This window comes from Notothenia rossii, assembly GCF_949606895.1.
Source record: "Notothenia rossii genome assembly, chromosome: 3".
NCBI lineage: Eukaryota > Metazoa > Chordata > Actinopteri > Perciformes > Nototheniidae > Notothenia > Notothenia rossii.
In genome coordinates this window covers 76,839,014-76,861,598 of record NC_136901.1, presented here as the reverse complement: position 1 = coordinate 76,861,598, position 22,585 = coordinate 76,839,014, and the positions used below count along the sequence as shown (strand labels likewise).

General features: G+C 40.0%; 2 protein-coding genes across 3 annotated transcripts; both read right to left on the bottom strand.

Annotated features, from left to right (window-relative positions):
- Positions 1-1,482: 1,482 nt before the first annotated feature.
- LOC307031689 (reticulon-4 receptor-like 2) lies at positions 1,483-12,131 on the bottom strand. 2 transcript variants are annotated; one of them, XM_079668991.1, is made up of 6 exons: positions 11,643-12,131; positions 7,779-8,041; positions 5,879-6,210; positions 4,283-4,509; positions 3,936-4,166; positions 1,483-3,247 (listed from the first exon to the last, which is right to left on the bottom strand). In XM_079668991.1, the coding sequence occupies exons 3-6, from the start codon at positions 5,925-5,927 to the stop codon at positions 2,390-2,392; spliced, it is 1,365 nt and encodes a 454-aa protein (XP_079525117.1). In that variant the 5' UTR covers positions 5,928-6,210; positions 7,779-8,041; positions 11,643-12,131; the 3' UTR covers positions 1,483-2,389. The 2 variants fall into 2 exon arrangements, with proteins under 2 accessions (XP_079525117.1, XP_079525118.1); XM_079668992.1 differs by lacking the exon at positions 11,643-12,131 and having other exon boundaries at positions 7,905-8,126.
- A 2,475-nt stretch (positions 12,132-14,606) lies between these two features.
- slc43a3b (solute carrier family 43 member 3b) lies at positions 14,607-21,782 on the bottom strand. The gene is made up of 13 exons (XM_079670065.1): positions 21,656-21,782; positions 20,921-21,274; positions 20,678-20,807; positions 18,455-18,501; positions 18,282-18,358; positions 17,502-17,594; positions 17,281-17,420; positions 16,590-16,702; positions 16,329-16,472; positions 16,044-16,151; positions 15,623-15,809; positions 15,266-15,389; positions 14,607-15,144 (listed from the first exon to the last, which is right to left on the bottom strand). Exons 2-13 carry the CDS (start codon positions 21,105-21,107, stop codon positions 15,034-15,036), a joined length of 1,461 nt encoding a protein of 486 aa, XP_079526191.1. The 5' UTR covers positions 21,108-21,274; positions 21,656-21,782; the 3' UTR covers positions 14,607-15,033.
- Positions 21,783-22,585: the final 803 nt, after the last annotated feature.

The window sequence follows — 22,585 nt, the reverse complement described above, 5'->3', positions numbered from 1 at the left end:
GGATTACACTTCACACCGTTGCATACACACACACACACGCACGCACGCACGCACGCACGCACACACACACCCACACACACACACACACACCATGTATACATCACTTCAGGGGACATTACATTGACTTACATGCATTTCCTGGAGACGTATCCTAACCTTAACCATAACCAACGCATGCCTAACCGTAACCCTTACCCTAACCAAGTCTCCACCCTAAAATGAATGATTCCCCTCATGGGGACCTACATTATGTCCCCATAAGGGAGGCGAGTCCCCACACGTGACTATGTAAACAGATGTAGGTCCCCACAAGGATAGTAATGCTAGGCCACACACACACACACACACACTACAAATACCACCTCCTTTAAGGTTTGACAGAAGCACTATGAGTAAACTCACAAAGTCTAGACTAACTTTATCTGCCATTTACGCTCATGATTCTCTCATCTTACTGTGCTCATACTGCCAAAGTATAAATAATAATAATACTGCTTGTGTTAAAGTAATGTTCATTAGGCTAAGTGTTGCAATCTTGACTATCATCACAAAGCATCATACAAATATGAATATCTGTAACCTTTGTTTTTGTGCCTGCTCACTAACTTTTGCCATTTTTCGTTTTCCTTTGTGGTGTCCTTAGCGAACAAAGACAACAGTGAATCAACAGTAAAAAAAAAAAAAAAAAACACTTCTCTTTGATTGTTATTTTGTTTTTTAATAAAGCAAAACACTTTTATAATAAATGTTCCCATCAAAAATACATCTTAAAGCATCAAAGTATTCCTTCATGTTCTTTGCAGAAACTCACAGTCATTTTCCAGGTTGAATGGCATGGACTCATTAACATTAAGAGCTGACAAGAAATCAATAAATAATGCTGATCACTTCCAGGTTGGATTGGTACTGTGTTGAACTGATCTCGGTATCCAAAAACAGCTTTAATATGTGAGATAAATTCATGCATGACAGTTTGATTGTCATCAATGTCTCTTTATGGTCTTACAACACATATATCCCACTGCAATCATATTAAATCCTTAGATGCATGGAAGGGGTTAGACAAAACAGGCATAGATTCCCATGTATTTTGGAAACAAAACATTTTTTATTAAGTGAGACCTGTCCATAAAGGACTTTCTCACTTTTAAATCCAAGCTCATCCTCGTACATAAGGCAAACAGTCACACTGACAGAGACCAATTGCAGGTCAATGTGTAATGTAACAGGAGCCAACAAGACGACAGAGACCTGAGGCTTCAAACAACACAAAGGGTTGTGTAGTGATTAGCCCAGGGGTTGTTTTTACCATTCTCTGTGTCATGTTGGACAACTAGGCACTTCATTTTAAGAAGGGAGAAGAGGGTCAAACTATTTTAACAAAAACTAGATCACACACCAAAAACCCACATCTGCAAGACAACATGTTTAGATTGTCTGTGAGAAAAGAAGACAAGACTGGAAAACATGGGGGCCAACAAATTCATTCCAAAAGTTCATTTATTTCATTTACATTCAATCAAAATTGCTCTTCAATTGCCACAAGCTGCCATTCACAGAATGATGCTCAATGAAAAGTAAAAACACAGCTAGTATAAAATACAGAGCCGTTTTTGATGCATGTATTTACAGTTATGAGTGGTATTTACAAGTGTGGGCAGTGGTGGTTTGCCGGCCTCTCTGGGATCAAAAAAGGTTTTGAATCTGAAGGAGAGAGGAGAGCTGCTCTTGGATGCAGTTCTTAGGACCCTGTCATCTTGTTCTGCCTTAAGATTAATAACTTAAGCTCACTTTGTATCGATTTGCTTTCATTCGCCATTTCATTGTTTCTTTTGATTGTCATTCCCTGTATGACTCCACATATCTTTCCTACTTCTGGCACAATATATTACCAGTTGTATTCATGATACAATGCATGAAATAGTGAGGGACAATGTTAGCAGTGAGTGAGATGTGAGCACTTGCGGATATAGAAAATAGCTGTTGACGAGTCACAACGCCTGCGTTGCTAACAGCTGTGATATCAAACAATATCTGGCGACTCCACCAGCTCTCTACATGTTCTGTCTCTATAATTTCATTATGTTGTTGTAGGTTTCTGCCTTTGTGCCGTCAGAGTCAGTTTCTATGATCTGATCCCTGCTTTTCAAACCAGTACTAATAAGCAGCAGCTACTTCAACAGTGAAATCCTGTCCTGCTCTACATCAACTCGACAGATCTTTGCTCTTCGGAGCTGCTCCCTGCTGTCTCGCCTGTCCCCTGTGTCAGTGTAGCGCCTCCTGCGAGTGAAGGAGGTTACTGAAAGGAATCATGATCCAGGTTTTTGTTATAGGTGGAAAGAGCAAGGGGAGAAATCGGAAAGGAAAAAGGAATGGTGAAGGGAAGATTTCAGCCAAAAACAAAATGTAGAGAGAATGTTACAATGGAGAGGGAGAGAAGGTGGAGGAGGGATGGGATGTTGGGAAAGGAGGAGGACGAGGGGAAGGCTGGGTCGTCAAAGCCTGGGGGGCACTCCAGCTCGAAGCAGTCGATGGAGGCGTCTTCATTGCCATAGTTGGCCCAGTATTCTTCTTGGTCCAGCTTGGGGAGAGCCACCTCATCGTCTGAAAGTTCATACTTAGTGGAGAGGGTTTCTGTGGGGTTCTTGGGAAGGTACTGAGGCTTTCCAGCCTTCCCTCCTTCTTTGCTCTTCTGGAACGAGGCCTTGGATGTAGATGCGGGCTTGTTCTTGGAGAACCACCAGCGGGTCTTGGTGCTGAAGGTGGTAGTGGTGCTTCCTGCCATTGAGCCGGGGTCAGGAACTGGGCAGAGGGCGAAGTCCATCTCCCGGAGGAATCGGAGGTCCTGGCCGCGACGTTGGGATGGGGAGGTGCACATGAGCTCAGAGGAGGAGATGCGGGCCTTGCGGAACCACTCCCAGAGGGGGCGAGCCTCACAGCCGCAGGACCAGGGGTTACCGTTGAGGCGGAGGAACTGGATGCCCTGGGTGTCCCTCATGGCCTGGCCTGGCAGCTCGGCCAGGGAGTTGTTGAACAGGTAAAGGATGGTCAGGCGGCCCAGGTCACGGAAAGCCCGGCGGTTGACTTGCCTGACGCGGTTGTCATGGAGAAGAAGGCGGTCCAGGTTGACTAGGCCTCTGAACACGTTCTCGGAAAGAGCACGGATGCGGTTTCCATGCAGGAAGAGATGGGATAGGTTGACCAGATCTGAGAACAGGTCATCCTGCAGAAAGTGGAGCTGATTCTCCTGGAGAAAAGTCAAAATACAACAAGATTCAGTGCTGGGGAAATGCACATGGGAAAAAAAGTTCTTCTGAGGCCAATTAAGGGATGTTTTCCTTCTGTATTTTAGCTGGTGTGTGGCCGAAAGGCTGCATTGTGAGTGGGTTTAATAATTTTCAGTTATTTAACTGTTATTTGAAGAGTTGATTTTGTCTTGGTCTTCTTTTATTTAGCCCTGTTCCTGATTTATGTTGGATTGTTTTGTTTTATTTGACTTGGAGCTAGAACTGCTGGTAAGAGGAAATGTGTGGGCATACAATACCTTTTGGATAATGTAGATGTATACTGTTTGTTTGTATGTGTATTGAGTATTTGGCAGCCCCTACCTTTGCTATCACTCTTTGTCAATAATTCCCTACAAATAATCTGAAAGTATTCTGTTGTGCTTAATAAATAGTAAAATGGTAACAGAAAGGTTTTATTTGATTTTCCACTGTTGAAATCAAACAGAACAAAATGTCTCTGTGTGTGTGTGGGTGTTGAGCCTGCATGTTGGCAACTAATACATTTGTCCATAAATCAATTCTGCAAGTAAAGTGTGTTTTATACAACAGGTTTATGAACAATCATGTGTCTATACTCATGCATAGCTATTAAATATGCATCTTTGCATGTGTGTGTTTATACGTGTGTGAGTTTGCATGCTGGTTTACCTGCAGGTAGAGGAACTGCAGGCTGTACAGCTTGTGGAAGAGGTCATGGGGGAGAGTGGCCAGCTTGCAGCGATGCATGTGCAGGCTCTGCAGCTTCTCCAAGCCCCTGAAGGCTCCACCTTCCAGACGCTGTAGCGGATTATCGCCCAGATCCAGCTCCTCCAGCACCCTGAGGTTACTGAAGGCCCCGGCTTCAATCCATGTGATGTTGTTGCCATAAAGCCAAAGCACCTGCACAGAGTGAAAAATAAATAACATGGTGAGAAATAGGAAATACATAAAAACGTCTACAAATATTGCCAGTACATTTAAAAGCTGCAAAAACACACACACTGCACCATCTTTACCTGTGTCTCAAAGCCAAAAGAGTCTGCACGCAGCTCTGTGATGCGGTTGTTCTGCAGGAAAACACGTTGTGAGTCATATGGCACACCAGCCGGCACTATGGTGAGGTTCTGGGACTGGCAGCTGACCGTCATGGGCGTAGGGTAACACACACACAGTCGAGGGCATGCCGACACCCCGCCCGGCTTCACCACCACCAGCCACAGAATCAGCCACAGAGTGAGTCCACCTGCAGGAAGATGGAGGAGGTTAATTCTCGAGGAGAAAAAGAAAAACGATTGAAGCTCAGGGTATAAGCTAAGGATCATTGTTGAGTGGTTAGTCCCTGAGATGCACACAAAAGAAAGACAGATTGATTCCAGCCTTCCTTTACTGTCTGTCTGTCAAACCTGTTGCTGTCATCAGTGATTCTTTTGAACACTGCTGTGCTCTCACCCCTGACTTGTTGAAGGTTTCTAGAACTTTGGGCTTCATATATAATTCACAAGATAAAATTACAGAAATTATTGACCCATAACTTCAGATCACTTTACAAAGGTCTCTAGGGCTTTTGTGACACAGTTACACAAACCTTGATTTTTGGCTGTTTAGATGAGTAAATCAACATAAATCTACTATAAACATCTTTAAAAGACAAGAAACGTGAACTCCAAGAGCATCACTGCATTACATTAACCTGGTTTCCTAGTTCTCAGGCAATTTAGAGGATGTTTCCGTTTGCCACGCATAGGGTGCGCGTAAAACCTGCAACCAGACCCGGATCAGTTTCGGTTCTTATCAATATTACAGCAGCATCTTGGCACAGCTCGGATAACGGTACACAAAGGGTGCACTGCGGGAAAAGTGCATGCATTAAATAATGATGAAGTTCCCATTCATCTGTTGTACGCAAGATTTTCCAGGAGCTCACCTCCTGACCTCTTTACACGCTCTACTATTAGCTGCACTGAATACTGTTCGAGAAGGTTTCATGTGTCTTAAGGCAACATGAGATGAAGAACAAAGTAATATGCATTATACGTCATAATAATTGCATTTCGAGTAAAGGTGAGCTAGCTCATTAGGGGATTGGATTAGGCTGTTTTGGGAAGCTGTAAGGGGTAGTAGTTCAAACCAATTAATTAGTTGAATTACTTATTTTAAATAGTTTTTTGTATAGATCATGATATCACATCAATTCACGGTTAAATTAGACTTTCTAATTTAGATTTTACTGTGAAGTCTTTTATCGTCTTAGTATTTAGTCCTTTCCCATCATGCTACATGGAAATGAAATTCACCCACATTTAACAATAATGATTTAAAACTTAAAATAAGTCTTGAACACATTGTAAATATTGGTAGAACATTAAAAATACATGGAGAATGACCGTGCAAAAGCAATACAAAGTATTTAAATGCAGCTTCTACAATGACATTGACATATGTCTGTGACAGATACTGAAATATTGATTGTCACTTGAATCACTTCCTAAATCGTAAAACGTGCACGCAAGTTTGTTATAAGCTGCCTATGTCAATTAAATCACAGAAATACGTTCGCAAAGTCAAAGTCTCTCAGTCCTTTCACACAGCAGGTGCACCAGAGAGTAACTCACCCTTAAAGTTGTGCGCTCTGGAGCGCCTCACGGTGCAGAGAGTCTCCATCTCGAACCAAAGCCGAAAGCGAGTTAGCCTGCGAGGCGTGGAAGTGCCTGCTACTGCTATCTCTGCTGAGGTTCAGAACTGGCGAGGAGTTGCTGCAGTTGAAGGCAGTGACGTGCTGGAGTACCGGGAGGCTGTTTATACCCGTGGCCGGGGCTTCGCCCACAGTCGTGGGCAGCGGAGGATCTTCTCTACGTCAGCCGGGAGGAGGGGCGAGAGTCACCGGAGGAAGAGACAAGAAAGGCAGTGATGGGGCGGGCTTTCTCTCTGTCTTCATGAGGCTTACCTAAAACAGTAAACCATCACTCACTAGTACCAACAGTAAGGTTATTATATCAGTACAGTAATTAAACACTCTATAAAATGAGAACAAACATTTCTTTATAAGTAAACAATGCTTAATCTTGCCATTTTTAAAGACATGCAAATGCATTTCATCAGTTTGATTAGGTAACTCCTGTCTTCATCTTTAAGGACATTGCCAATATGGAGGAAGCTAACTGACTATAAAGAGGTGGGGTGCAGTTTTTGTGACAAAAAAGCAAACATATCTCTGAGATAAAGTATGAATATTTACTGCATAGCTAAAGGCTAGTCTTTGTGTGGATCCACCGTGGCTCACAAGGGGGTTGGAGGAGGACAGAAGGTGAACTCATTTGGTCTTAAACCGGAGAATCATCTGTATCATTCAGTGTAGGCACATTTTGGAAAGAAGCCGAGAGCCTCCTACATTTCAGCACAACAGATGAACATGTAAGGAAAACCCAGCGGCAGAGCGAAATTATCCAACGCAGCATATGGGCTGATCACAATGTGTGAGGAGGAGAGGTGACACACAAATTATAATTTCAGTGGGACAACATACACTGACACTTCTCTCCAAGGAATTGTTAAAGCACCATAACACACACAATGTAAATAGCTGTTGCAATAGGTTAAAGTGGCATGCATTAAAGGTCACCTATCATGCTATTTTTAGGCAATAGCATAGGTATCAGATATATAAAAAACATGTCTATGAAGTGTTTTGGTCAACAACAACAAAACAGATCACCCATTGAATTCCTCTATTTCACTTCCTGTTACAAAATTGCTGATTCTGGGTATAAAGTGCTCTCTTGAGAATGAGACCCTGTGTCTCAATGATATTTTCACCTGTATAAATAAAGGCTAAAAAAAAAGAAAAAAAAAAGCTTCTTTAAAAAAAAAAACTGAAACAAAATAAAATAAGAGGGGGCGGAGCTTATGCCGGCTCTTGCGGGACCTGGCAGGTACTGTCTAAAATGCTGCGGTGACGAAACGCAAGGATTATTAGATCAAGGATTATTTCTGAAACATTATGGAGCTCAAAGGCTTTCTCTCTTGCCGGTTATACCACAAGGTGAGTTCCTTTTTATTTCCTGCTTCTTCACACACTCTCCAGTACAGGTTAGCTCTGAGTGTTAGCGATGCTAATGTAAACACCGACCATATTACGTCCAAAACAGTCGGGCATTGTTTATGATAGCAACGTTTCTGATAGTGCTGTGGGTCCGCCGCCAATATTACGTCATATCGGCAAATCTGGATCAGCTCCATTGTATCCCCGTTTTTAGAGATTTGAGTACGAAGGAAAAGAGAGGGTTTTATTTTCTGACACTGCGTGAGTTCCCTGAAACACCGGGGACACATATTTATGTATAAAATACATAAAAAAGTGCATTTTGCATGATAGGTCCCCTTTAACTTGCTCTTAATTAAACCAGGTCAGGGGTGGGGGTAGGTTTACTCACAATACAATCCTCCCTTTATGATATGGGTCAGACCAGTCCACCATGATGCACATCATCTGTTCCCAAGAGAACACACACTCACCAAAACCTGCTTCACGAAAGGTCATCTGCAACTCAAGCTGTGAGCAGTTCAGGGCATAAGTTGCGCGTCTGGAGTCACACTGTTTCTTGGCAGTAGAGTACTGATTAGTGGAGGCAGACAGCTCACCAGTCAGACTTTAGTAGCCTCTTCAGGAGTCTGTGGGACACTGAAGGTTGCACGATGTGGGTGGGTGCAATGTATTCACACTTTCCTTGGCCCCAGGGCAACTGGGGGAGGCAGCCAGCTCACCAACCAGACTCCATCTTTAGACACACACACACACACACACACACACACACACACACACACACACACACACACACACACACACACACACACACACACACACACACACACACACACACTCTATGGATCATGGTCCTGCGGCCCTGGGGAACATGAAAATGTAATTTAAAAGCTCAATACAATACGAGATGGGTTAATGTTTCAAGATGATCGGTTGGGTTGCCGACGTCGTTGCAGACCCTGAAAGTTTGACCCAGTATCGGCACCGGGAGGCCCCTGGGAGAGAGGGCCAATTAGTTCACGGCCTTGGGAAGCGAAAAGTCATCGTTCCCCCGAGGCCTTTCCAAGCCAAATCAGAGCATGTAATTAGGCAGAATTGTGTGCTTAATCCATGTTTGTACCAAAGGGGTCATACCACACTTTGAGAATATAGGGGGCTCACATTGTAAGTGTTGTGGGAAACCAGGGCCCTTTTGGTATATACAGTAACATAAACTGTATTTAAGCATACGATACGATAACGATAGTACTTTATTGGTCAGATCAAGTCTGAAATTTGACTTGCGTCACAGCAGCTCCATGTCCAACATCAACAGACAAGTATCCAGACACAATTCATGAAACACAAACAGCAAACATTTAACATAACAGCACAATCAGTGAGAGAAAACATGCTCAAAGAACCTTCAGCGTGCATTTGATCTGGGATTTAGCTCTGTATTTACTGTGAGGATTGACTGATGCACGAAGGAGTGCTTCAGTCTGACTTTATTGAATCGTGGGACCCTGTATCTCCGATTAGATGGTAGCAGTTCATATTCACTGTTCAGATCATGGTTTGGGTCAGAGATGATGTTGTTGGACAGCCTCACTAGGTTGTTATGATAGGCTGAGTCATAGAGTCTCTGACTGGGTTAACCAACAATCTTTGAGCAGATTTTTAACAGGTGGAGCAGTTTTGATTTTAAAGCTGCTGACAGAGCAGAGAGGGAACTACAGCCCCCCCACATTGTAAAACAACACTTACATCATGGTCCATATTAGAAATCCTTAGAAGCACAGTGGGGGTTTCTGGCACAACTTTACCTACTACCAATGTGCACGGAGATGGAAAGAAGTTCAACGATTTAAAATTCCCGGCAACATTCTTGGTATATAGCGCATTTGTTTGTTGCAAGGCTTATGGCAGTCTTTGGATGTCATTGAAGGCCACAAGCAGAAATGCATTAGTCTTACAATAAGGTTGCTTTATATTCTACATACAATACAAATACTGTATTGTCCATTAGGGGAAATTTGTTTTGCACTCCATCCGGCAGTTTCACAGAAGATGAAAATCATACATACTCCATAGTAAAAGAAAAAACGTCAATATCTTTACATCAAATTGCTGCCTAAAAGTGCTGCGCCCAAGAGGTGAAAAACCCCGCTAGAGATTCTGTTATTTTACCCCAACTGAGATATTATCAAGTTATACTGAACACTTTGATTGTACCTGAAATTTGACTACATGGTAAAACAACCGTAGAGATTTAAAATCTCAACATCCATTAAATGCCAGTACGTTTCTCACATTCTTCAAATCCAAGCTAATATATGCAGCGTGAGGCAGATATGTCTAGTAGAAGTGCATGAATCAGTCAAAAATGTGGGTGTCATTTGGGACAGTAAAGGTCTGACCCGACTTTGTTAATGAGACAATGAATCATTTGATATTTAGTTGCAGTGTCAGAAGAGAAGTTTCTCTTTGTAAAGTTCATCATTGCAATCAATTTAAATATACGCCTGGTGAGGTTCTTAAAGGGCTCACAACTAGCTAATTGTGATGTGGGTGTCAGAATGTCATGCTTTCTTTTGTGCAAGCCAATAATTCAGGATTCTTCTTCAGTAAAAATAGGAGCCCTGTTGCCTTTCCATCCAAAGGCTGTTTAAATCACATACATGCAATCCTATTTAAATTCCATCCGGCAAAGTTGGACATCATAGTGTATGAAGATACACTACCCAGCTAGAAATGTTTGGTTCTAAAAACATTTTGAGAATTTCTAGGAATGTTTTCAGCGGGAAGTTTTATTTTGGTTCCCAGAATGTTCTTCTGAAAGGTAGGATAACGTTTTCTAAAAACATTTCCAGTGAGAACAGCTATGAGGTCTGTGCAGAAAGCAGAGCAGTGTGTATAATATATATAACTCAGTATAACAGGCCTACATTACTCTCTTTATTTGTATGCTTTGGTTTAGTAGATATCTACAGACAAAGACTCAATATTTTTCTAAAAGCATTTAGTGCTTCACATAATAAAAGTGCTTAGATGCGGCGGACAGACAGGTCTCAGTTGGTTTGGTATCCTATGCTTACTTTTAATACTTGTAATTAAAACTTTTGGCCCGTTATTTAAATTCCCCATTTCAGCGACCAGATTATGAGAGTGCTCTCATACTTGTTTGATTCTGAAATGTTATATTATTTATATAAATATATGTGTGTGTATATGTCCGCATCTGTAGCCTGTTATTTTCTCATTATACCGCACTGTGAATGAATTAAAAGTAAATATATACGTCATCATGAACACATGTCCATCAGACAGAGTGCAGCTGTGCCTCCTGTCATCATTAATGGACGTCTCTTTAAAATTACCGTTCAGAGGAGAGGAGTTCTAATTTCTCTAAACGCCTGCTGCTTCAACTCCTCTCTCCTCGGTTCCCCTCCTCGACTCCTCCGCTCGCATCTTGTGTGGGCGGGACTAAGACACGAGGATAGGAGTCGAGGAGGGGAAATTAGAGAATTGAGAAGCCTTCTCTATGTCTGTCGGTCTCAAATCTAAAGGGTGCAATAACTATTTGTATCCACTATGCATAAACAGCGGACACTGTTTATACGCAGCCCTCACACACACGGCCAGATAGCTTATCATACAGTTAAAACCTACATAAGAGACACAACCTTTATAGTCAGAAAAAAAGTGTGATTATTTTCTGATATTTTACACATATGATATTATGAATACTGTGGGCCTACATACCTTAGTGTGATTATAAGTGCATGTGAGTGAATATTGGCATGCAAAATCGTTTTTATACGTCCTATTCATTGTCTCAATGCGCTCATACATTTCAAGAAGGTTATCACCAAACATTTCAAGAATGTTTTTTAAGAACGTTATCCTACCTTTCAGAAGAACATTCTGGGAACCAAAATAAAACGTCCCGCTGAAAACATTCCTAGAACAGTGAATGGTAACATTCTCAGAATGTTTTTAGAACCAAAAATGTCTAGCTGGGAACTCAGACATGCCACCGCTAACATGCAATATCTGCTTCCAGCTTATCATGAATTACTGCTTGTTGTTTTTTTTCAAAAGGAAAATATGGTAACATCAGATTTTTTAAAACATCCTTTTCAAACAAATGCAACAAGTTTGTTTTTTTAAAGCGCTGTAGAAATAATTCTGACGTTGACCATGACCGTGTTAATATTTGCCATCACAGGAATGTTTTACAAAAAAAGAATAACATCCTGAAAACAATATCCGAATGTTGCTTATAAAATGTTCTTCTTTTATTATCATGTAACATTGAGGGAATGTTTTATAAAAGAATATCTTTAATCTCTTACCTCAACAACGTCCCAAAAACATCCTTAGAATGTTGCAGGCAAAACGTTCCACCTTTGTTAACATATCACTGTCGGGGGAAACTTCTGAAGCAATTGGAATCAGGACTCAAAGAGACACGAGGAGAGCTGGAGCTTTGATGGCAAACACTGACGGTTTATTTGGAGCTTCGGCCGGAGAATTCACAAGACAAGTCAAGAGCCAGAGGTCTGACTTCACGGGAGTTGCCACAATCAATTCTGAATAACTCTACCCCAGACCCATGTATTTAGCTAGTTCAGAGAGAATAATCAACATTGTGCATAACAAGATAGAATCATAACAACTCCATCAGCTGACGCCAACAGGCAGGAACAGGGAGACAAAACACTGAGAGCACAGCAGCCAAGGTTGCAGATGGGTGTGCTCAGTCAGGACAGTCGGAACTGATAAACTAGGTCAAAGTTATTAGCCTTGGAAAATATGTAATACTCTTTCTAATTACATTAACAATGATGCTGTAGTGTTCAAGAGTCACTGTCATGATAGTGTGAGAGTGAGCCAGCATGCAAACTACCAAGACTCATTGTTATTCATATTTTTATAAATTTAGCATATGAACCTTCTAATGAGAAATGTCAAAATGTATTTTGATAAAAAGGCCTTTTGCTTTAAAATAACATGAAATGCTGCAGCATTACCTTAATTGAACGCAGTACAAGTAGCCAATACTTAAAAAATACTTAAATATGCCATTACAACCACATTTTATTTATAATCCTTTTATCCAATAACAACTACAAAGATAAGCTTGAAGAAAAGTGCCATCTAGTGTCCGATTATTAAAAGTTATTTTACTGGATAATTATGAGAGGTTTGTTATGTTTAAGTAGCGGTTACTGTTGCAGTTATTACAGGTGTTATTAATCTAACTACGGTTTGGAAGAATATGAAGAATATTTTCTACAACCTTTTATTTTGTATGTGAATTCACGATTTTCAAACAAAGTCACTTTCTGTCTATTGAATGTTGAAGAGAAACAAGTATGACAAATATAGAGCAAATATCTCACTGTTCAGAACAAAGTGCAGTCCTTGATTATGTACTGAGTTACTTTCCACTACTTTATTTTGAGATCCCCATCTTGTATCCTGTTAAGTAATTCAGTGTCAGAGATAATTTGTTTTCCCACCAGCTCTCCACAGCAGATGGAAAACAACACATTAAGGACGATAAACGGAGGCAGTTACAGTCTTTTCTCCTGTTGCTCCAATCAAAGCATACAGACATGAGAAAGTTGGCACAATTTGAGAAAGCCTGTCACTCTATGTGTAATAAAGACATCCTCAGGCCTTGCGACAGTTTCATTCAGATTAAAAAAGGCAAAACAACTCATTACATATCACCTCATTAATTAAGAGACTGGATTATTATTTATATTCTTCCAGGAGGAAGGATATAAATAATTTATTATTATTATTATTATTTATTATTATTAACGATTTAAAAATACCAATTTAAGTCAGAAATAGGAGTGAAGGCTCACTCCAAGATTCTGGTTGATCATCGATGACTCAGATGCAAGGGAGGCACCTGTCATTATGTTGCCCACACACACACACACACACACACACACACACACACACACACACACACACACACACACACACACACACACACACACACATTCAACAATTAACAACATGCAGTTGCCTATAGTTTTTCTCGGCTAACTTTGTCGGCTGTTGAGGGGGTTGTTGTATCCCTGTTATCAGGTTTAAACCCTGCCAGAGCCCATCCTGCCCCGTGTGAAACCTCTCAACCACTATCAGCAACAACATGGCAACTGCTACCCAGAATGCGTATGACTGGAGATGGGAAACTTTCCTCTGAGACGGCTGTGAATCCAACAAGTCAGACTAAGTAGGATTTTCTTAAATAAAGCTAGAGTTAAACAAAAATAAAACCAAAGACATACATTCACTAAAACATATTAACCTTCATGACAAAAAGTACACGCCACAAATATAAGACTTGGATATATCTAAAATAAACACATGTAAAACTCTCACTCGCATTTGTGATTCCGATCCTCCATTACACGGATACTACATTCAGCTTTCCACTCATTTAGCTTTATGGGTGCTATTGCTACACTGTTGATTGAGATAATGATAAGAGGCCCACACTAATAATGGCATTATCTGTAATGTGTTTAGCTTTTAACCTTTAAGTCCAGCATAAAATCAGCAACAAATTACAAAAAAATTAAAGAAGAGTGTAAAAATATTTGACCAATTCATCAATGAAAACAAATGATGTTTCCTGGAGAGGGGGTATATGCAAAGTGTTTACTGTAGCAGGCTGAACACCAAATGATGTAATTATAATGGATTAACTCAATTTGGCACATACGATTATCCACAGAATAGATGTTTTATCAAATACATTTTAAGTGTCAGTCGTATTTAAGTCCAGGTTATATTTTTTAGGAATATGTTAATGAAAATATAGCACTCTTTGTTGAAAAGTGTCATTGCTTTTCAATAGCTTCAATGTCGTGTGAGCTTATTACTTGTACTAATGTGTCATGAATTGATTTTACAAAAAAATTCAATTGAAGATCATTTCAGTTTCTTCCATGTCATGTGACTAATTTACTCATAACATATATTATTGACTTACAAAATAAAACACACCTCTTTTTATGTGATTGTAGTTCTTCTATTGTATTTGAATATTTTAATGAATATTCAGCTGCTTTTTATTTCAAAGTCTTGATTTTTTTCAATAGCTTTTGTCATGTGACTCCAAATCAATGCAGCATTGTATTACAACACTAGAAGGATGTAGTTCTGGTCTAAAAAATAAAACAACCTCTTATTAAATTGCATTTTCTGCACCCTCTGTTTAAAAAAAAAGGTAGTTGCTTGTACATGCATGTTGTTTGTCAAGGATACAACCATAATCATTCTGTTTGCTATACTTATTTACAAAGATTCATTTAATTTGGTGCATCACAATGAATAATATACATATTTAAAGTGACATTTCAACAACATTACTACCTATTCAGTCTTGACCCTCAAAATACAGTCAACCTAAAGCATAAACTTAATGATACAAAAAAAGATACACATTTCCCTTTTTTCATAAAGAAACGGAATCCTTCATTACTCTCAGTCCTTCTATTGAAATATAAAAAAATACTGGAAACATTAGACATCATATCTTTGATACAACCAACAGGAAAAATAAAAAACATGTATCCAGGAGAATGTGGTGAATGCGCTTTGAATGCACATTGCTGCCATTTGAAATGCATTTTCAAGCATGATACAAATATTACCGGTATTAACCATTAAACAAACGGAATGTTTATAATTGCATTTTAGAGTCTCATTTTACAGACTTTAAGAGGAGGCACTGATGGCTCGCTGGGAGGCGAGACTTCTACAGTGCAGGAGCACAGAGAGAGGATGGATGAAGGCGAGCAGGCTGAGCAGCGCCAGACCGATGTTCACCTGCAGACACATGGGGGGAGAGAGGAAGTGGAGCGAGAGAAACAATCATAGATTAAGATGGTTATAAAGTGAGAAGGATCAGAGAAAAGTTTACAGTATCAGCTATTTATTGTTTACTCACATATAAAGGATCTCCACCCAGAGGTCCATTCACCAAGGCAAAGAATGGATATTGCAGCACAGAAAACACTGCAGACAGAGCCATGACCAGACCATACAGTTTCCCAAAGTGGCAGGACGGGAAACTACACACACACATCGTGATGTCATTGAAATAAAAAGGAAGTAGTGAAAAAGACATAGAAAAAGGGACGTTTATTCGTAAAAACAACCACTTTATGTTCACCAACTAAGTATAAACATAAAGTAAGTAACAGATTATAATGTTATTATAAGAAGAAATAAGAATGCTTTAGTGCAATGTAGTCCACAAAGAGGTATGAGCACCTTTGTATATTTGTGTATGTTAGATACTCACGCCACACTGAGGAAAGCTGCGTTGCCGCCATAGAGGAAGGAGCGGTTGAGCACCTGAAGGATGAAGGTGAGGTACTGAAGCGGCAGGTATGGGGTGGCGGCACAAACCGAGAACAACACACACTGCAGCGCCGTAAGGAAGAGAGAAAGTATGGAGGCACGCAGGTCCGCTTCCTGTTCACTTTCTCCTACAAACAGACACACGCACAAAAGAAAACAGTTGTATTTGCTTGCACAGTCATTTGTATAGCTAACAAAGAAGGAACATGAGGTTGGGATTTTAACTGCTGTTTATCCACTACGGTTAATAATGGGACTAGTAATGATCGCCCTGAGAGCACACTTGGGACACTCTGATTATGTCTGCAATGACTGAGGACTGTTTGGTTCATTAATAGTTGTTTAAAGCATTAGTGTGTTACCTGCAGCACGAGGTTTGCCCTTGTGTCTGTCAAAGATGAGGCCGTTCCATGGAGCACACAGCACGCCACACAGCTGTGTTATAGCAAAGGCATTGATGTACCGGCTCACTGCGAGATACACAAGCCAGACAACATGGTTAGAGACTAAATACTTTAACATACAGTTCAACAAATCTGCGATAACAGTTAGTACTCATTTAACTTAATGGACCTAATAAAGAAAGTTTGTACAAATGGATCTTTGCTAGGACAGTCAGACATGTTGTGGTTTTTGTGTGTGTTTACCCAATGAAGGCTCTCCCTCTGTCAGTCTCTGCAGCATGGGGTTGAGGGTGCCGATGAAGAGGTAATGTCTGAGCTGCATCACTGACAGCCACAGCAGGTGGAGGACAAAGAGCCTCGACATCAAACACTCACGGAAACTCTTCTCTGAGGGAGAACACAAGAGAGTGGAGAGTAAAGAAAAAAGTGAAATAGGATATTTGAATGTGTTTTTCTGTTATCTTTGACAATATATTAATTAGGGCAACATTAAAAGGAACAAACCTTGTTTCACCGGATCGTCTGTGTTCAGGGGCCTTTCCTCTCTCGTCTTCTGAGCGTTAACATTATCTTTTGTCTGCTCTAAGCTCAGAGTCTTTGATTTTCCACAGGTTATCCTGAGAAAGGTCAAAGGTCACATTTAGTCAGACACAGACTGTGGCCATTTTGAAGGTTTTATGATAAATATTTACTTTGCAAATGACATTATTATGTTATAACCCGCAATAATCACAAAACAGGATATGAAGGATATTACTTAGGAATGTTGGATAATGATGCGAAAATGAACTGTGCCAGTAAGATTCAAAGCATATGTTGTTACTGAAAGAAATGTGATTACCTCAATTTATTGTTTGACTTGAAATATAAACTGGGTTTATTCATCATTAACCATTTTCTTTGGAAAAGGAAAGTTAAATGTTTTAATGTTTTTTATAGATTTTCTGAAAAATATGCACATATCTGTAAAATAGTTTGAATTGTTTTTTACTCAGACCTAATTTCCTGTCACACCGAATACAGCTTTTTCTTGCTTAACTGTATAGTAGAGTTCTAGCAAAGAGCCAAAGCACGTCAATATTCAAACTTTTTTTTAAATATTTGAAACAAAAAGATACATTCATGGATTTATATTCTTGGTTTCACTTGAGGCACTTAGGAAGAACACATGCAATGTTTGTATTGGTATCTGTACCCGTATGTGTATTCATCCGGCAGTGGGTAGGGAATGTGTTTTCTGGGCAGCAGGAAGAAAGTCCTGAGCAGGTGAAGGACGCTGCAGGCGCACAGGAAGAGGAAGGAGGCTCGCAGAGAGACGCCCGCCTCGTGCAACAGCTGACAGAGACAACAAGATCATTGACACAGAGATGGTATAAAACATTTTCATTAATGAGACCATAGTGTTCCTTTTCTCACCTTGATGACAAGGAAAAGTGCTGATGAAGAGTCGAACGCCCCGTTATAGAGAGTAATGATGGTCGAGCGACGGGCGCCAAACAGGTTTCCAACCTTTAAGAGAGACGTTTGAATTAATTAAAACAGAGGTGTGTCGTGTTTGAGTCTCTGCTTTTTTTCCTTTCGTGTTTCCTTTTCTTTCATTCAATGTTAAAACTAGTTATTGCCGGCCGAGTTGAATTGCCTGTGTGATCATGAAGATGTGGTTTTATCACTGTTTCCCTGGAAGAGCTTGCTATTTATTTCCCCACAAGATCATGAGCTTAGTCTGAGAACCACCTTGCAGTCAACATAAGTGAAGGTGGAGCCTTGTTTTTTAGATGTGGATCAAATCTTTGTGCTTCCTAAAAAAGCTCTCACAACCAGTTTTGTCAGTCTCAGCTTTAAAACATAGTCCTAGTTCGATTAAGAGCTGCTGTTTTAGCTGATCATATGGATTGATTCTCAGGGCAAACTTAAGGAGTTGCTGCTGTTCTCTGTTATATATATATATATATATATATATATATATATATATATATATATATATATATAATTGTAAAATACATCATATTATAAGAGGGTTTCAGACTCTTTGCTGAATAAAAAAGCTATTTTAATACGTCAACTCGCCCTGAGGAATTGTGAAGGGCAGTTTTTACAATTTTCCGACAATAAATGAAGAACATAAAAATGAATTAAGATTAATTAAAGCAACAATTATCTTTTTAATGTTTGTATTCTGTGTGAGTGCTCCAGTACCTGCATGTTGGTCAATAAAAACAAGATGCCTCCTACTGCCAGGAGGGAAATAGCTGGAAAGAGGAGGTTGGAGAAAGCTGATAGGAAAAAAAAAAGATTAATAAATATAAGTGTCCACAGATGTAACACCTAACTATTAGAATAATACGGTGACACACAGGAATGTTTTTTACCTGCAGTGGACAAAGCCAACATCAAGGAACCCAGGGTATAAAGAGAGCTGGAGGGAGAAGAAATGTCAGTGTTATTGAGTCATGTTATTGGCTTGATGGGGTCTTAACAGAAACATGGCTAGATATAATGGTCATGTAAATGTTTTCAAGCCCTGTTATACTCATTTTCAGGTTCATATTTGTGTTGGAGCACCAGCCAATATAAGTGCAAGTGTTACATAGTGATGTCACTGAAGTAAACAAAGGAGTCCAATGGAGTTGTTTCAGGCAGTTCACTTTCCCTCTAAAGTGAACTGTGAGATTTTAGCCTATGCAAACCACACCAAAACCTATATAACACACTACAGGAATGTGTAGACACAAAAAAGCATAATTGGGCCTCTGTGTCAACACAATTAAAAATAAATATTTGAGATGGGAAATTGTTCTGGAATAGAAATCAACACACTTTCAGTGAACAACATTAAACAAGCTTTCAAATGCAGGTTCTTTTTCTGCTGCTGTTTGAAGAAATGTAATGTCCTTTATTTGGTACATCCAAGATCTTCCTTACTCTCAACCTGACACAACTTGTCCAGCCATTTGCATTCCTTGGCTTTTCATTTTCCTTCCACCCTCTTTTAGTGGAAACATATGGATGTCCTTCGTGCTCGTTTGTTATTGTGGATTTAGATATATCTGAGGCAACAAACTGGGCAGGAATGTGTGTGTGTGTGTGTGTGTGTGTGTGTGTGTGTGTGTGTGTGTGTGTGTGTGTGTGTGTGTGTTTGTGTGTTTGTGTGTGTGTGTGTGTGTGTGTGTGTGTGTGTGTGTGTGTGTGTGTGTGTGTGTGTGTGTGTGTGTGTGTGTGTGTGTGTGTGTGTGTGTGTGTGTGTGTGTGTGTGTGTGTGTTATGATATAGGATGTGTATGAACTATGCGACAGTAAGGAGAGCTTCATGTCACAAGATTTAAATATCTGCTCCAAAAGAAATCTTTCTTTCTGAAATTCCACTAACCTCTTGTCATTAATGGTCTTGACCTTTTCCTTTATTGTTATTATTCTCTAAACGTATTCCAGTTCTGTTGCCCTTTGCTGCTTAACTCCTCCCTTTTCTCATAAAACGTTTTATTCTATACTTCATTGCCAAGTGTCCGGCTCTGGTATGTAGACTGCATCTTCATTCTTGTGTCTGTTGCTGCCTGGAGACTGCAGCTAATTTACATAACATACTTTGAGGGAGATAGTTATGCTTGCTTTCCTGCTCTTCTTGCTCTTCTTGCTTCTCTACGTGTACGGGTTTTACCTTACATGAGCAGAGACTTAATTTAGCAGCAAATAAATCTGAGAATCCATCAGAGGTCAAAATACCAGAGTCAGACTTTACAGCAGATCGCCACCATTGCATTGCAGTATTAGCCACTACAGGCAGAGGCGGGAGGGATCAGAGGAGAGGGTCCCATCTGGCTTTAATGAAAATGTGTTTTTGTTTTTCATTTATTGTTGCACCAACAAAGGGCAAAACAACTTGTTCGAAAAAAAAGAAAAATAATTTAATGTTTTTAATTGTTTTTGAAATGAAAACTTTCATTGCAATAGCCTAGTACACACTTTATTGCTTTTAATGTTTAGCTTTGTGGCAACCTGTTGCATATTTACATGCTTTAATGTTCGAAAAGCTCTTTATTTTTCTCACGCTGCAGCATCTCTTTTCTCCCTCTGTCTGAAACCAGAGCACAGTCTGATCTGATTGGTTAGCTGGCCGGCTTTGTTGTGATCAACTGTTTAGAGATGTCCCGCTACTAAGCCTATCAAGTGCAATGTGTTGTAGCGTTAGCCAATAAAAGCTCTTCTTACATAGTGATCTAATTTCACACTACAAGAGAGAGAAAACCCCAAAAAAGCCTACGAGGGCCTCTTTAAGTGATGTTTTTGATTGGAACATACATGTCTTGCTTCCGCCTGAACGGCTTCAAAAAATACACACTATCTATGAGCTAGTTATGTTTTAAATATACTATATTGAATATTTTCCAAAAGGAAATCTAAACAAACTGTTGTTAGATGAAACCATCACACCTACAATCAATACACCGACAACCAACTAGAAGAGACTCATTACTGCAACTTGCACTTGTTCCTCAATAATCAGACTAATGAACAGCTCTGTTTGTTGATTACTGATCAATTTGTATTATTTCTGTCTTTTATACTCTCAAGATAATAATATATTGTTCAACTCACGTTCCAAGGAGTCGAGCCACTGTAGTACCAAACCGGTCAAAGAGGAAACCATTAGGCAGCGTCAGGAAATTGTTCATAAAGGAGGCGATGGTGAAAACAAGAGAGAACTGTTCATCCTGCCCGCTGCAATCTGTACACAAAACATACAATATACAATATACGGTTAACAGGTGGTTATTAAGAAGAGAGATGTAAATGGTTCCAGGTGCTTTGAATTCAAATGAGTGAAGGTGAGGAACTGACCTAAGACCTGCGTTGCATTGACTCCTGTGGTGTTGACACACAGAGAGCTGAAGTAGCCCTCGGTCTTCAAGACAAAGACAAGAGAAGCCCATCCAAACACAGCTCCAGCAAAACACAGACACTCCACCAGACCCGTAGCAAAGGTGAGGCAGCGCTTCACTGTCAAACCTTTCCCGAGACCTGACATGGTTCCTCAAACACACACACACACACACACACACACACACACACACACACACACACACACACACGCACACACACACGCACACACACAGACAGACACTTCCAAAATACTATACTTTCAGCCACATGGACACACACGCACAAACACACAAGTGGTTTCTGTTACTGCACCTGCCAAACAAAGAGAATACAAAGAAATGTTATTCTGATTAATTTAGAGATGACTACGTGTCGACACAAGCCTTGGAATTGTATATCAAAAGAACCAGACATGCATGACTAAAGTATTTTAAGGTTGCACAAGGAAGACATGAGCTTGAAAGATCTGGGCACGGAATGTGCTGCTTGGTCCAGGCAGTTAGGTCAGGTGGACTTCTGCATTAAATGTGTCTTTGGATAACACAAGCAAATGACTGTTGTTGAGATAATGGTAGGTCATAAACTCCAATTTCAACAACAAAAAGATGAAATTAGAATGTGCAATGGTAAAAACAACAAATGTGCAGTTGTAAGGCTGCATTATTATCCAGTTTAAAAGTCTGTAGTACTCACAGTTCAGTCTCTGTAGCGCTCCCCAAATGGTCCTACAAACCACACCTCTCTTCTCTTGCTACACTCTCTTTCTTTATATAGGCCAGCTCTTCCTTCCTCTTTCATTCCAGTTCCCTCCCTCTCCTCCCTCCCCCATATTTGTATATTTCTCAATCAATCTCTCTGCTGCAACGGGAGGGAAAATCCCTCTTGTTGCAGTGCTAGTAGCTGCAGAAAATAAACATTCCCTGCAAAGTAAAACAGCGATGAAGCAGCCACTGAAGCTGTGAGATACACTCCAGATGTGGATGCTATTAACGCTACACTGGTTTAGCAGGAAGGTCATGTGACAGGAAAAACTTTTGGGAGTGCCGCTTGGAAACTTGCTCTCTGTGTCATTACTTGGTAAATGTGTGCAAAGCATCTTTGGCCTGATCACTGCTTAACAGGCTGTGAGGAAGGGTACTGCAGTCCCACACTATAGTTAACCATTATGTTGAAAGTTCCAGAAAAGAAAATTGAACATTGAGTTTAAAATATATTGTTATTGGCAGTCACAAAAGACAGGGGGGAAATTTCAGTATGGGAAATGCAGTACTAATGATGCATGGGGTCTAAAACGGGGTTGCTGAGTTTCAACGATCATTTTGTAAATATGTCACTTTCAGCAACCCAGTCTACTTTGGATCAATTGGGAACAATACTAAGTTATTTTATTACCATTTTAATATAATTTGGAGTATTAAAAGGTTACAATTTGGTAAGAGATTACAGTTCCAATTGTCTTTTAAGACAGAGCACAACTATTCTGAAATACTGCAATACTTTAAATGTATGTAAATAAATGAAGGACAACCTGAATCATTTTATGAAGCCAGGAAATATATCCTGGGATCTAATCAGTATCTAAATTCAATCATTCTCTATACATTAAAGTGGATCTTTAAGTGT

What these genes read in the sequence shown, in the direction of transcription:
- LOC307031689 (XM_079668991.1), bottom strand. Translation starts at nt 5,927, where the DNA reads ATGGAGACTCTCTGCACCGTGAGGCGCTCCAGAGCGCACAACTTTAAG. An exon ending in CAGAGCGCACAACTTTAAGG is followed by an intron (nt 4,510 to 5,878) that starts GTGAGTTACTCT and finishes ATCTTCCTGCAG; the next exon opens with GTGGACTCACTCTGTGGCTG. An exon ending in TGCAGTTCCTCTACCTGCAG is followed by an intron (nt 3,248 to 3,935) that starts GTAAACCAGCAT and finishes ACTTTTCTCCAG; the next exon opens with GAGAATCAGCTCCACTTTCT.
- slc43a3b (XM_079670065.1), bottom strand. Translation starts at nt 21,107, where the DNA reads ATGTCAGGTCTCGGGAAAGGTTTGACAGTGAAGCGCTGCCTCACCTTT. An exon ending in CAATGCAACGCAGGTCTTAG is followed by an intron (nt 20,808 to 20,920) that starts GTCAGTTCCTCA and finishes TTTTGTGTACAG; the next exon opens with ATTGCAGCGGGCAGGATGAA. An exon ending in GTTGGCTTTGTCCACTGCAG is followed by an intron (nt 18,359 to 18,454) that starts GTAAAAAACATT and finishes TTTTCCTATCAG; the next exon opens with CTTTCTCCAACCTCCTCTTT.